The 15990-nt window shown below is 41.9% G+C and overlaps 1 protein-coding gene across 18 annotated transcripts in view; it reads left to right on the top strand.

Annotated features, from left to right (window-relative positions):
• The first annotated feature begins 393 nt into the window (after window positions 1-393).
• Window positions 394-15990, top strand: part of CAMK2D (calcium/calmodulin dependent protein kinase II delta) — a 163690-nt gene continuing 148093 nt past the window's right edge. For 8 of the 18 annotated variants that reach the window (XM_061343882.1, XM_061343875.1, XM_061343869.1 and 5 more), the window contains exons 1-2: window positions 396-942; window positions 1683-1777. In XM_061343882.1, coding sequence (XP_061199866.1) covers window positions 875-942; window positions 1683-1777 — 163 coding nt within the window. In that variant the 5' untranslated portion in view covers window positions 396-874. Of the gene's footprint in view, window positions 943-1682; window positions 1778-15990 lie in introns of all 18 variants that reach the window. The other 10 variants (XM_061343879.1, XM_061343881.1, XM_061343874.1 and 7 more) reach the window with 4 other exon arrangements.

Here is a 15990-nt window from a genome sequence, read left to right as displayed (position 1 = left end):
TCGAACCCAGGCCACCTACAGAACCGCTACACCGCCTCATCCTCTACCCCGCGCACGCGCGCTGCCCCCCTCCCCCCCTACCCCTGCGGCCAGGGGGCTGTGACGCGATGGGGCGTGGTGCAAATAGCTTCTTGCGGCGGCCTTCCGCACCCCGCCTCCACGGCCGCGCGGTTCCCTCGCGCCGCACGAGCGTGTGCACGAGTGGCGGCTGTTGCCTCAACCTATTCTTCCCCCCCCTCCCCAGCTTTCCTCGGGTGGTGTGTGATGTCAGGCGGCCGCCGAGGCGCGGACTGCAGGTGCATCCGTTTCCTCGGCCAGGGGCGCTTCCCGCCGCCGCCGTCCTAGGGGCGCAGCGTCCAGTCCCGCTCCAGTCCCCTCACGCAGTGTGCGACTCGCCCACCGCAGCGTCCCCGACGGGTATGGGAAAAAAGCCGCGACGGGGCGGCCGCGGCCTGCGTCGCTAGGGGGAGGCACGGCACCGGCAGACCGGCATGAGGAGCGGCGGCTCCGCGAGAGGGCGGTCGCCGAGGGGGTTGGTGGTGGAAGGAGCGGAAGGCAGAGGCACCCCTCAGCCGGCGGCGCCGAGCCCCCCGTCCCGGTTTTACTTTCCGTTTGGGGGCCACCTTCCCCGGCGGGCTTGAGGGAGAGGTTTATTGGTGTGCCTGTGTCTGTCCCCAGAGGGCGCGGGGAGGACGCGCCAGCTGGCGGACAGGAGGGCGCGGAGACAGCCCTGTCACGGGAGGAGGAGGAGGTGGCTACGAAAAGGAGGAGGAGAAGCCGGCGCGGAGCCTCGCCTTTCTTCGCCTCGTAGCCTCTTCGCTGTTGCCACTTCGTCGTCCCTGGCCGCCGGAAAGACCGGCGGCCGCCCGTCCTCATGATGGCCTCAACCGCCACTTGCACCCGGTTCAGTGACGAATACCAGCTCTTCGAGGAGCTCGGGAAGTAAGGACGGAACCCGCCGGCCAAGTCGCGCCGCTGTCGGGACGGCGTGAGGCAGCCTGCTCGGGGCGGGGCGGGACGGGGGGGAAGGCGCGGCGGCTTCGGCTGTGAGGCCCCGGTGCGTGAGCCAGGCTCGGGGGATATCGCTGCCGGGAGACGCCTTACTGGTGCTGAAAGCCGGTCGGGGTGCCCCTCTGTTGGGCCACACCACGGGGAGCGCCTTATGCGCCAGCCTTTACACACACCCTCTTTCCCTCTCCCCCCAAACAGCGCCCAGGCTTTATGTGTCCGGGATGGGGGGCCCGGGCGGTTAGGGGCTCCCCCTGGCGTCTGGGCTAGAGGGGAAAGGGTCGGATGCTTTCTTAGTCGCGATCGCCATGTTGGCGGCCCGGCGGGAGCGGGCGGGAGGGCGGCGGTGTCACCGGGGATAAGGTATTGGGGGAAACGGTGCCGGGGCTGCCGCTGCTCAGTCCCCTTGGTGTGTACCGGTCTGGAGGTAGCGAAAAGATACCTTGCTCCCTGCCCAGCAAGCAGCCGTGGGTGGGTTCGGTCTTACGGCTTGCGCTAACCTTTCTGACGGGCGTAATCTTAAGTCTGAAAACATGGATTTTTTTAATTATATTATTTTTTTAAATTTTGCCGACATCACACCTCACGCTGAAAGCCTTTAAAACCCTCGCACCGGTAATGGCAGTGAACCAGTTCAGTTAGACTGACACTTTTGACCACTTCTTGATTTCCAGAGGGGCATTCTCCGTCGTGAGGAGGTGTATGAAAATCACTACAGGACAAGAGTACGCAGCCAAAATTATCAACACCAAAAAGCTTTCAGCTAGGGGTGGGTATATTTTAATCTAGTGTTTACAGTGTCTTCTCCCCTTTTTTTGCATTCTTGTGGCAGGCATTAAAAAAAGTAATAAAAATGGCTAAAGGATTTAATAAATTCCTTAATGCATTTTTATTCTCTTGGTTTTGTTTGGGTTTTGTTTGGTTGGTTTTTTTCCTTTTTTTTTTTTTTTTTCTGTGTTAAATGTTTCGTGGATTGTGTGGAGGTTTGAGGCAGTTGTAAAGTATTTCAAGGAAAGATGTACAGGTACTAAAAGAATTTCACATTCTTTGTTTTTTGTTCCTCTAAATAACACTGAATATCAGTTTGCAAGCATTCTGCAAGCTGATTTTTTTCTTTTTTAAGGTTGGGAAATAATGTTTCCACCATAGCTTTTATTTAAAATATTATACAGTTACTGAATTGTGTGTTGCTGTTACATTTAAACATGAAGAAGGCCTATCTAAGAGTACATGCGATAAAGTGTACTTTTACCTCATGCTAAACTTCATTATGAGAAGAAAATTTATGTTAAGGAAAGAAATTACAATTTTATGAACCAGCCAATTGTGAAGCAAGTCATTCTGATGAAGTGATGAACTGTTTTGCTGTTACAAGCCAGCAGTAACATGTGCTGTACAGCTTGTTAATATTGTCTATGTGATGTGTGTATTTCCTGGATAATTCAGTCTCGGGGGGGGGGGTTGAGGGGGATAGGATACATTTAAGGTAAACATACACATGACAGCAAGCCTTAATGGTGATCTGTCAAGTGCTTGTTAAGGCCAAGTCAGGGAGCATCTCTGAGGATATTGGGGATTATGGATTGTTCTCCGTTAACATTATCTGTGTTTTGATGTGAATTTGTGGTGTGGTGAAGAATGTGGGAGTGAATGAGCATATAGTGCCAGAGTGTAAACCTGCTTTGCTTCTGATGCAGAGGAACTGCTGCAGGTAAATGGCAGTTTGAATTAATACATTTAAACATAAAATAATACATATGATGTAGTAGCATGCTCTGGGAATATGCTGCTCATAAAGGTGTTATAACATTGTGGCATACTCTTATTTTCAGCTGATGAAAGTTGTGTGAAAATGTAATTTTTACCTTTTGTTGAATTTTAGTCTTTGTACTCTCAACTGCAAGATTTGTTTTCCTTTATTTTTCAAAAGGTACTTAAATTTAAAATACTTCTTTGCAGAGTTATGGATTTAAAGGCAGAGGGGCTAAGAAAATGGTAATACACAGATAAAATATTTCCACAAGTTTGCTAAAACCAGATCTTCCTTTTTTCTTTTGTTAGCGCAAAAATGTGGTCTGTTGAATCTTGATGTTTAACATAAACCACCACATTCTGTGTGATTTCATAGGTCTTTGTACCTTTTGACATGAGAAGCTGTAGGGAGATCAGCACCAGGTCACTTCTGTGCTGTGGGTTTTATGTCTGATGGGATAAGTCTTGAAATGTAATAATTTGATAAGTATACTATATGTTTCAAGCTTTAATTTTTGTACTACTTTGTGCAGACAGGACCAGGTTGGTCCTTGGTGTAGTCCATCAGTGAGTGGAAGTGTATTTAGGAAAAGTTGGCTTTTAAGATGGCATGAGGCAAGACATTACAGAGATTTTTGTACGGGTTTTGCACGTAATCACTTAAAGGAAGGGGTTACACTTTAAAGCTGGACCATGATGTACTCCTTATCAGAACATGTATGATACCACATCCATGAAGGGAGTGTGTTTCCATCTCTGTTTTCAGAGATCCCATAAATCTGAGGTTTTTTATTTGTTTGGGGTCTTTTTGTGGTGGTTGTTTCATTTTTTTTACTTTTTGAAATCTACTAGACAGCTGTTGAAGAGCAAGGTTCATGGAGAAATCATCAGATTTTTATTAGGCAGTTCTTTAATAGCAGAAATTGCACTTGTGGTGCAAAACTTAAGCATTAAAAGGCTTCAAACTGTGATGCTTTTTCCTGACTGGTAATAGCTATACAGCCTTTAACTATGATACTGGTCTCCAAATCTGAATTACAAGTTCCATTGTACTTGCATCTGATTACGATGAGGTACCAGTTCACTTTTGTGTTTTGTACTTACTTGAGATACCAGTTATAATGTCAACCTAAAGGAGTGTTTATTTCGCCTCAACTGTGAACAGTTAGGAGGTTCTTGGCTTCAAAATGCCTGTCCCTTGTACAGTACCTGACTCTCTGGAAGTCTTAATCACAGTGTTGAATTTGGGCCTTCTTGCTTGCAAGATTGAAGAACAGGAAGTTAAGTGTGTAACATGGAGAAGTCAAGACTCTAAAGACCAAATAAAACTTCGTTAGTGTAGCTTTGAAAGTAAGAGTTGTTTAGGTGGTTTCAGCACAGTCATGACAGTCCTTCTCTCTCCATCCCTCCCTCACCTCACTCCTTGGAGATTTATCCAAGTGCTTACTTTAGTAGTCCTTCTGAATTGTCTGTTCCCATTTATAGTTACAGGGAAATTTCAGAATAAGTGTCTGTGTGCAGACACACAGGCTTTGGTTTTGAGGGGAAAAGAAGATACGCCCCTGCTCTAGCAGAAGTAACATTTGTGTTTCTAAGTTGATCAGTTGTTTATATCTACCGTGCTCTTATTTACAAATTGTAGTCAAGAATGTTATGAACTGTTTGTTATAAATGTTTAAAGTTTTAAATACCTTAGGTGGCAATTCCTACTCCATGCTTTTCTGATTATAATAATTGAAATAATAAATGTCATTTAAATCTCTTCATGTCAGTATGCGACCTTTTTATGGGGGGGAGGGAAGGAACATACCCCTCTAGAGGTGTGTACAACGGTGAACAAGCATGCAGAAAACTAAGCATAAAATGAAGAATGTATGTTTACTAGTTCTTGGTTCTGTATCATTTCATCTGATGAGGTTTTTGGGAGTTTCTTACTACTGTTCATCAAGTATGCTCTTTTGAGTTCCTCTGTCTTGTTTTTCTTGCAGTTGAAAACAGTGTAGATAAAAGTGAACTTCTGTGAGCTGGCTTTTCCCTTGTCTGTTCTAAATACCAAATAATTAACAAATCATCTTTTTATCATTATCTGTACATCTTTTATCTTCTCTTTTGAGATGCTTTTGGCTTTGATCCAGATGGATTTCATACAAACAGATCTAATTTTCTTAAGAGGTTTGGTCCTCATTTTCTGACTAAAAAAAAAAAAAAAAATAGATGAGTGTTTGCTTTTCTGATAATTCTTGAAAAGATCAGTTACTAATAAGCTTTCACTGGATTTAATTTTTGGCAGTAACTCATACTGACATTTTCTCTGTAGTGGCTGAAACCACTGTGCCTTTGATAGTAGTTTGATGGCATCTGTGAGAGGAGGATGATGTTCCAGTCCATTTTCTTTTCAAAGGCTGTTGTAAACAATGCCTACACACACCTCTCCTGGCCCATAGATAGCTGCAGCAGAAATATGAACTGATTTGTTCATTGACATGAGTAGTGTTAAGAGTAATGTAAGAATCAGCTGGAGGTCTCCACTTCTTTGTGAAAAAGCTCTTGTGAGCTTTCAGGGACGAGCCGTTCCATTAGCTTCAGCGAGCTTCTGAGCTTTAAGCCTTGAAGGCTTCACTGGTTATTTATTTTCCTTCTTAGAAGGAAATTTCCCTAACCATTTTTCATCATCTTCCTATTCTTCAAACAAGAGAGGGTTTCCTCTGAGCTTGTGACTGCTGATGCAGTGCATAGCCAGAGGTGACTACAGTGATTGTGCTTCTCTTAAACAAGCTCTGATGGGTGAGGAGGCTGGAAACCCCACCCTTTTAGAACTGTGTTTTAGTGGCATTATTGAGTAGTCTTGCTGTGGGAAGGGTATTTCAGTATCTAAAGTTGTCCAAGTAGAGCATTTCATGATCCCTAAAGTGATTTAAAATGCATTAGGGAAATGAATGACATGTGAAGCATATAGGGTAGTATTTTTCAGTGCTGTGTTTCATGACACAGAGGTAAGTGTTTCTATTGTGTCACTAGACCGTTTAGTCAAGTAGCTGGTGTCAGCCCGTGCCAGATCTGTTACAGGAAGACAAGCTCTAATAAGGCTTTCAGCACTCCACAGGAGGAGAAAATAGTTCTTCCTAATCTAGCTAAAGATCTTAATCTCTGAAGCACACATATACCTGTGCAAGTACACTTTTAATGCTAATTTCTGGTCTTACATACATGTAAAGTTATTCCCACAAGTAGAGTACTATCCTTAAAGGCATTTAGATGCCAGCAAAGCAGACTTTGTCTATGGGAAGACAAGAATTAAGCTTGGGTTTTTAGCTGTTTTCAGTATCTAGCTTTGGTCTATTTCTCAGGTTAATCACCTGTCAGAAGCAGTATGTTTACCTTTCTCCATGTGATAAGAATGTTTATTAAAATATTTTCCTGTAGTAAGGAGGCTTACCTTCTAAGGGTGTGGTTGCCCTTTTTTAATGCTTACGCTCCTGTCTTCAGCTTAGTCATGGCATACTTTTTGGTTAGATGTAAATGTGATTTAACGTGGATGATTTATCTGCATATTTATCTGCAAGTATTTGTTTCAGTTGCAAATTGCCATAAGTTTTGAATCTACCACTTCTGTCTGTTCAAATTGAGTCCATTCAGAAAGCTCAGAGCAGTAGAGAGCACTCATACAATGGTTATTAAAAAAGAACAAATATTTGGTTAGGTGTTTTTGTTTTGAAGTTGTTCAGCTTTTGGTTTGATTTGACATTTTTTACCAGTGAGAATGAAAACTTTGAAACTTATTGTGATGAACATTGGTTGGTAGTAATTTCTTCTCAATTTAAATGAGATTTTATATAAATTTTCCTGGCAGTTCATAATTAAATTACCTATAGCAAATATTATATAATTTTGAGAATCATAGAATCATGAATAATTGGAGTTGGAGAGGACCTTAAGATCATCTTATTCCAGTCCCCTGGGCAGGGACGCCTCATACTATACCATGTTGTCTAAGGCTCTGTCCAAACTGGGCTTGAACAGTGCCAGGGAGGGGGAACTTACCACTTCTTTGGGCAATCTGTTCCACTGCCTCACCACCTTCACAGTAAAGAGCTTCTTCCTTGTATCTAACCTGAACTTTCCCTGGTTAAGTCTGAACCCGTTACCCCATGTTCTATCACTGCAGTCCCTGATGAAGAGCCTCTCTCCGGCATCCTTGTAGGTTCCTTGCAGATACTGGAAGGCTGCTCTGAGGTCTCCACGCAGCTTCTCTTCAGGCTGAACAGCTCCAACTTTCTCAGCCTGTCTTTGTATGGGAGATGCTTCAGCCCCTGATGGTCCTTGTGGCCTCTGCACTTGCTCCAACAGCTCCATGTCCTTTTTAGAGTGAGGACACCAGAACTGTACACAGTTCTCCAAGTGGGGTCTCATGAGAGTGGAGTGGAGTGGCAGGATCACCTCCTCCAAGCTGCTGGTCAGTCCTTTTGATACAGTGCAGTTATTAATCATGCATCAAGTCAGAAATTATTTGAATGTATCTGTCCCTCTTAGGAGCTTCCAGTTTTCTCTCATTATGTTTCACCACTGCTTTGGCCTGGACCTCTTCTTCACTTTCACAGCTGTTCCACTTAAGTGCTAACAACAAAGGGGTTCTTGGGGACTTACTTAGCTACTGCTTTCCTGCTGTTTTTTGTCAGAAGTTGTGAATTCTGGCACCAATATGTGCTTCTGTTCTGTGTGTTCACTTACTGCAAGCTAAAGGCTTAACTGCACGTCTAAACAGCTCCACTTTGAGAATTGTTTCTGTTGGGAGAGAAGAAAGAGCTAAACAGAGGGGAAAATATGAGCTGATTACCTTCATGCACTGTTCACATCTGCATTCTGATACCTGAATATGGATGTGTTTTCTTCCTCCTGGTCTGAGGGAAGGTGTATTCCCTGGTAATGTTTTAGTAGTTAACGTCCAAATCAGATTTCCAGATGAAAGCTTTCTGTCAAATACACAAAGAAGGAAACAAGCGCAATGGCAAATACTTAACCTTTGTTGTAGATTGGTTCTGTCTTTTTGCACAGAATGCTGTACACAGAAAGCACTCTTTTATGTTTGTGGCAATCTGAAGCTACAGGTCAGCTGAGCTATTTTCAGTGACTTCTTGACAGCAAGGTAGAAATATACTTGTTCCTGGAAGAATTGAGAAATGTAGGCTAGGTTATTTCAGTATGTCAGGATCTAGCTTCCACCTTTGTAAACATTTATTGCACATTTGTCAAATACTATGTAAGGATATTGTATATATTTTTTTTAAGATTATGTGAAAAACGTAACTTCCTCTGTTCATTGAAATAGGTTAATAGAGAACAAACCCCTAACTTAAAGATGTTTGTCCCTTTTCTTTAATTCCTCATTCAAAATAATTATGCCTTGAATTTGAAGAAACATCTGCTGTGCTTTGTTGAGACAAATCCAATGTCTGTCTGTTCCTTATATGTATTGAGCTCTCTGTATATCTTTGTCTGCATGTTTGTGCAAACAACTCTGTTTAATCCTGGTATTATGAGAAATGTCTTGTGTATGGTATCAGAGTGGAGAATTTGAATGACATGGTTTAGCATGTTTCTTCCAGGGCAAACAGTTGCACTGTAATCCAGTGTCAATTTCTAGATTGTAGTTGTCTTGTTCTGAAATGCAGTTTTGGTGGTTTGAATTAGGAAACTCTCTTTAAAGCTTTGCAGCCCTGTTAATTCCTGTTGCATCTGATTGGATGTATTCTGCTGAACTTAGAGTTTACTTAATTTCTCTTGAATATGTTGCTTCTTTATGTGCCACTGGATAGAAATAGCTGAGAGTCAAAAAAGCTGGGGAGGGACAGTTTATGCAAATTTGCAAATACATCTGATTCCTGATTTAGCTTTTATTCTAGTCCAGGGCATGTTTAGTTGAAATTGAGGAGCATAAATTGTGCTACAGCATATATTTGGTTTTTGTAGTTGGGTTTTTAAGTCCAGAGAATGATAAATAATATGCTGAGCAAGCTGTTGCAAATAAGCCTATGCAACTTCTGGTTTAAGTTGGTTGTGTTTGATGAAAAGGAACTTTGCCTACCTGAGGATTTGAGGTAACTACTGTTACATTAATTCCTGGCCTTCTGTAAGTAATATATATTCCACAGGAAACTTGGGAGAGTAAAACATGCAGGCTTAATTTAAAAAACAACCCCCAAAAACTTCTCAAAAGAAAAAAAGTGGATTTTATCAAATGATGGAAATATGATACTGCAGATATTTGCTGGTCAGGATGAAACATTCTGTCTTGCAATAGGAGGCTTTTATTATTCTTCTCACTAACCAAGAATTTACACGCTGCTGCAACAAGTTAACATCCTGGTGATGCTTTCCAAGAGAACTGTCTGGCGTACATAAAGCAAGAATAAATTTATGTTTTGGCAGTCACTTTCACCTTGAATGTAGAGCATGCTTTGTGAAGAAGCTCAGATTGGTCATGTGGTTTCTTTTCCTCACTTACAGCTAAGTCAGTCAACTAGGCTGTAAGCTGGACAGCCTCTCCCCCCATCCTGAACGTGCTCGGGAGGGAATTGACTCTTCTAATTGTACATCAGTTTTTGCTCTGCCAACACAAAGCTGGCAGTTCTGTGGAAAGCAAAAGCATAGCTATGGTTACATTCCACTGCATGTAGAACTTGACCCAAACCAATCTTTAGTCAAAGGTTGTTATTTGCAGAATTAAAAACTTCAGAATCTGATCTGTAAGTCAAAAAAAAAAAAAAAAGATACGAACTGCATGTTTGCTGAGTGAGCATGTGCATGAGTGTTGACAGATGTAAGGTATATAAAGGAATAGAATACACCAAACCCCTGATGGTAAAGTTAGTTGACGGTTGTTAGGTGTGTGGTCTACAGGCAAGTACAGAGCGCTTCTGAGCAGCTCATCCAGCCCTACAGCCTGCAGCTAGCAGCATTCCTTACCTGTTAAACAGGTACCTTGAACCTTACCTGTGAGCAGTGTACCTTGCCCAACAAGGGAGATGAGCAAACCTCAGTCTAAGCGGGGAGGATAACACACCTCTGCTCTAAAGTTTCATCATCTTGGCACGTGAGAAGGAAACAGAAATGTCCAGCATCAAAGCTCATGTTTGTGGCAAGCAGTCTACTGCATGTGTTTTCAGAACTTTGTTCCTGATTTAATTGTAGTCAGGAAGTGCTTGCTTCTAAATTTTCTGCAATGTGAATGGAAGCGTTGCAGCAGCAGTCATGTTGCATGTTCATGTTGCTGCATGAACAGATGGGGTTCCTACATAATATCCATATTTGACAGTCTGATGGGATTTACCAAGCCTAAGCTTTCATTTGTATTTTAACTTATTGGAGAGATAGGTTTGTGATTTAATCAGTCAAGGGAGGCCTTGAAGTTACTTGTACTGTGTAGCAGATTTTGAGCAGTGCTTAGGTATGATTTTGATTTGGGAGACTTCTTGTAGGAGTGGTTTTAATAGGCTACTGCTCATTAGAATAAATGGTCACCTAATTCAAAGGTTTCCCTTGAAACCTTCCTCATTTGGCTGACTTTATTCATATTCTTCAGTAAGTGAAGATGTGTTGTATATTCACTTGAAACATGTAACGTGGACAAAGTTCTGTTGCTGTGGTACTGCCTTGGAGGGAGGATTTTGTACTGTAGAGCAGATGACCTTTGGTTTCCCTTGGGGCAGCTCCAGGTGCTGGTGAACTTTGGTTACTAAAACTCCCTTAAGAACATGTTTTCCACCTTTTTTTTTTTTTTTGTAGAAAGATACCACAAATATTAAGTGTCTGCAATATGCAATTACATTTCAGTATAGAATGCAACCTTCAAACTATAATTTTTTGCTTACTTATGAAACACTAGAGCTATGAAAATCTAAAGCTCACCTTGGTGCTTTTTATACTTGTATACTGCTTTTAAAATTACAAAAAATGAAGCTCAGGGATAAGGTAAATTGCTTAGTATTACCATTCTTCATACAGCATAGGCAGCTATGAAACTTTGGTTAGGGTTGCACTGGTATATGCTCATGGGGGTTTTCTGTCAGATTTCTGCATCTTTCTGTGGTGCTTTTGCTGATATTCATAATTTATGCTTAGTAAGTTTAGCATATTAAAAACAGTTCTGGTTGCTTAGTCTTTCAGTTAAATCCTCTCAGTAGTCTTTTAATACCAGAGAAGTCTAAAATTTATAAGATCATGCGTACTGGTGCTGGATGGAAGAGCTTCCAAAACCCAGTGACATTGCTTTGTACCTATAGCACTTTATGGTATTTTGTAACTGTTGCATTTGTGTTTTTGGGGGAAAGGAAGGAAGGAAAAATAAAGTCACTGGTATAGCACTCTGTGCGTGCATGTGTGTTACATGCAGAAAAAGATGCATCAGAGCTTGGCAAAGTATGTGTGTACTCAGTGAGCTTGTCTGCTGTAGGAAAATGTTTCATGCTAAAGGACTTATTAACTAAAGTAACTTTACTTGTAATGAGGGCATGAATTAGTGTCTTTAAATTTTTGTTTATTTGTGGTTAACGTGATTTATCTGTCTAAATTAAGTAATAAATTGCTTTCAATGGCACGTTAATCAAAACATGCAATGAGATTAGTTTTCCCAGAGTAGAAGAAAGTGCTGATGTGTGGTCCATCTACCCTCCTAGGAGATATCTGTTAATATTACACAGGCTGGGAGGACCAGATCAATGGTACAGCTCACCTTACATACTTAATGGTGGTAAGTTTAGCATAGCAACCTGGGGAATTACAGACCAGTCAGTCTCACCTCTGTGCCTGTCAAAATCTTGGAGCAGATTCTCCTGGAAGGCATGCTAAGGCACATGAACAATAACAAGGTCCTTGGTGACAGCCAGCATGGCTTCACTAAGGGGAAATTCTGCCTGACCAATTTGATGGCCTTCTGTGATGGGGCTACAGAACTGATGGATGGACAGGGGTAGAGCAGTTGATGTCATCTACCTGGACTTGTGTAAAGCATTCGACACTGTCCCACACAACATTCTTGTCTATAAATTGGAGAGACATCAATTTGATAGGTGGACCACTCTGTGGATAAAGAACTGGCTGGATGGCCACACACAAGGAGTTGTGGTCAATGGCTCAGTGTCCAGCTGGAGACCAGTAACGAGTGGTGTCCCTCAGGGATCAGTGTTGGGGCCAGTCTTGTCTAACATCTTTGTCGGTGACATGGACAGTGGGATTGAGTGCGCCATCAACAAGCTTGCCAATGACACCAAGCTGTGTGGTTCAGTTGATACGCTGGAGGGAAGGAATGCCATCCAGAGGGACCTTGACACGCTTGTGAGGTGGGCTGATGCCAACCTTATGAAGTTTACCCATGACAGGTGCAAGGTCCTACACCTGGATTGGAGCAATCCCAGGCACAGCTACAGGCTGGGCAGAGAAGAGATTCAGAGCAGCCCTGGAGAGAAGGACTTAGGGGTGTTGGTCAATGAGCAAATGAATGTGAGCCAGCTTCAGTGTGCGCTCACAGCCCAGAATGCCAACTGTATCCTAGGCTACATCAAAAGGAGCATGACCAGCAGGTCGAAGGAGGTGATCCTGCCCCTCTACTCTGCTCTTGTGAGACCTCACTTGGAGTACTGTGTGCAGTTCCGGTGTCCTCAACATAAAAAGGACATGGAACCGTTGGAACAAGTCCAGAGGAGGGCCAGAGGATGATCAGGGGACTGGAGCACCTCCCGTATGAAGACAGGCTGAGAAAGTTGGGGCTGTTCAGCCTGGAGAAGGCTGCGTGGAGACCTCCTAGCAGCCTTCCAGTATCTGAAGGGGGCCTATAAGGATGCTGGTGAGGGGCTCTTCATTAGGGACTGTAGTGACAGGACAAGGGGTAACAGTTTAAAACCTAAACAGGGGAAGTTTAGATTGGATATAAGGAAGAAGTTCTTTACGGTAAGCGTGTTGAGACACTGGAATAGGTTGCCCAGGGAGGTTGTGAATGCTCCTTCCCTCACAGTGTTCAAGGCCAGGTTGGATGAAGCCTTGGGTGATATGGTTTAGTGTGAGGTATCCCTGCCCATGGCAGGGAGGTTAGAACTAGATCTTAAGGTCCTTTCCAATCCTAACTAATCTCAGAGATGGTTTTAAGAAACCTGAAGTTAGCGGATTGATGTGTTAGGTGTATTTCAAATCTGTAATAGATGGTGGGGATTTTTAACTCTCGAAACCGTTGAGGTTTAATGTTCTAAGTTTTTTACATTATTTTGGTTACAGGACATTCTTTACCAATGTAAATTTCACATGTCAACAAATCTTGTAGTCATTAAAGCACAGAATGGTTGAAAATACACTGTATTGTCCTTTAAGTAGGGTCAATTTACCTCCATCCCCTTTAAATAGGATTGATGCCTTTTTTCTCCCCAGCTGTCTTGCTTAGTTTTTTGAATGGTAGCAATTGGTCACATACCAATACTTGAAAGTAAAATTTAGTCAGGTTTTTCTATTGTTGTTATTTAGTGGTCTGTTCTTCGTTTTCCTCTCTCATGTGACAGATTAAATCTAGCTAAAACTGATACCTTCTGCTTCCAAATCACATTTATCCACTGTCAGACTTGTACAGAATAACATTTGAGCATCTTATCATCTGGGGTTGGCCTTCAGTGGAAAATGGGAGATAAAATGTATCCAAGGTGAAGTTGAGTCTTTCAACAAAGGCAACGATTTTACTTGGTAATCAAGCTCTATTTTAAAATTAACTGGGGAGGTGAGGGTCTTGCTTTCCTGGAGAGAGAATTTGGTACTACACTCTTTTACTTTGACGATTTTTCTAATGTACATCCTGGATTTATTCATGGACAGTGTTTGCTGTCTGTTCGTCTGACAGAAATTCCTTCAGAGGATTCTTAATCTTTCATCAGTGTATTCATCAAGGACAGTCTTGTCTCCATTATTATTTTTTTTTTTAACAGCTGTCTTCCTTCAGCCTCCCTCTGTATGATGCTTGCCATTATTACAGCCATTCTTCCTTACGTGTGCTCTAAGCTAATTTATGCATTATATATGGGTGTTTGAAATGGGGGATTGGAATTGACCAGGAAAAACAAAATAAGGTGAGACCTCATGAGTGGTTTTATTAACCACCTGTATCTGCATGAGAGGATCTTGTCTGGTAAATTCCAGTGTTTATTTACAGATTGATTCCCCTCATTCTGAGACAGATAATGTCTTTAGTAATTTCACTTCAGCTTTCCCTTTCATGACTACATTTCCTGTCACCTCTTTTACTACTTTCCTACTAATTTCAAAGCTATTTTGGTAATCTCCATTTTTACTAATCCCCACATGTCTCATTTTCTTTGCTTCTGCAGTTTGAACAATGAATCCTTGCAGAAGGCATTGATTCCTGCCAGAAAAGTCCGACAGAGTAGTGTTTTAGAAGACTTACTATAACCCAACCTGATATGCGTAGATGTAGATAGGTGGGTTTTTTTTTGTTCGTTTTTTTTTTTTTTTGACACATTTTCTCAAGATCACATGTATTTGAGACCAAAGACAAAAACCCAGTTCTTTCCGTCACAGAGGTGGTGTTCAGTTCATGACATAGTAGCTTTCTACAGCCTGCTATTATTCTCACCTCTGTGCAAGGTCGAGTAGAAACTGCTGTGAAAATAGCTCCATGAAATGAAGCTAAATTAGGAATAGTGCTTGTCAAGTGTTGACTTCTGTTTCTGCAACCACAGATGCTCATCTATTCAACAAAATGCCTAAAAAAACCCAACCCAACTGTGCAAATGTACTTAGAGCAGCTTAGTTCTTGTTTGTTTAAAGAACAGTCACATTGATTAACACACTAAAAAAACTGAAACACTTTAAAAATGTTGCTAATTGTTGTTGACTGGTTCAGTCAATAAAATGTGTGAAATGGCCCAACTAGCTCAATATGGATTTTCAGTTTTCCTCTGAATGCATTGCCTGGCATTTTAACTTTATTCCCCGAGTAGAGGCCACTTCCAGTCGTGTTTTCAAACCCTAGTTTATAGGAAATTGATGTTTCATAAAGCCTTGAGAGTGGACAGTAGAAGCTTCCTGAACAGGGAAAATGAATGAGCTTCTGGTTACATGAATTGTTGCATGCAGTTCTCTTGACTGGTTTGTATTTTTAGCATTTTGTGAGGAAATTCTGTCAGTCACCAGTGTTTATGTGGGTCTGAGGGGTTGTGTAAGAGGTCTCAGATGCTGCTTTGCTCAGGTATGCATGGTGGAGCTCCATAGAGTAGACTGTTAGAGCTTTCCCTGTGAGAGGGCCTAGCAACTGTGGTGGCTGTGGGAGCTGGGCCCTTGATGTCAGTTCCAGTTCCGTGCTATAAGTGCATCCAGAGCTTCTGGAAATAAGGGCTAAGTAGGTGGGTTAAAGGTCTTGAGCTTTGTGAATGTGTTTTGGAACAGAAAAGTTAATTGTATCAAGTCTCCACATCTAATCTTGGAAAGGAGGTGATCATACATCAGTCAACAGTGGCTTTGTATTTAGTAATACAGGTAAGTGTGACAACTAACATGGTGAATTTTGCTAACTGGCGTAAGCATTCATGAGATCAGTACCTGGATTTGCATCTGTCTCGTTTACTGTCCTACACAGAATATAGTAATTTTTATTAAAGACTATATGAAATGGGGTTTTAAGCAAAAGTATTTATTAGTAGTGAACGAGACAGCTTCATGTAAAGCCACATGCTGTTTGGCATGACCTTGTTTTGTTAAAACATTTGAATAGTTTTTTTATAAAAATGGGAGGTATGATTTCAAATGAAGGGAGTATTAAGCTTCCTCAGCCTTGTAAATATTCAGGTTGTTTGACTGATTTAACTTTCTAAAGTAGATGCGTGTACCTTGATGTTGGGTTTGTTACTTAATGAATTTTAATGACAAATCAAAAACTGATGCTAGACGGATTAAAAATCAAAACAACAAACGAAACTCCTATTATTTTCAGTACAGTGTTTCGATAATTTGTTGAGATTCTCCCTTTCCTGCTTCACTTAGAAGGAGGAAGGGAAAGAGGTCCCTACAAAGAGAGTAATGCTCCCTTAGAGGGTGATCAACAAACTGCAAGATGTAGTTCTGCAGAAACGGAAAAAAGAAGAAAAGACAATAGCTTGTTTCCAGTACTGAAATACGAGCTATGAGTACTGAATACATGAGGTATGAAACAAGCTTGTGGTAATTCAGAATTAACAGTGGCTT

This window comes from Neopsephotus bourkii, unplaced genomic scaffold (genome assembly GCF_033783945.1).
Source record: "Neopsephotus bourkii isolate Nb327-2 ecotype Australia unplaced genomic scaffold, CSIRO-AGI_Nbou_v1 NB_1827, whole genome shotgun sequence".
NCBI lineage: Eukaryota > Metazoa > Chordata > Aves > Psittaciformes > Psittacidae > Neopsephotus > Neopsephotus bourkii.
The sequence above is the reverse complement of the archived record's forward strand: the minus strand, read 5'-3'. Positions and strand labels throughout refer to the sequence as shown.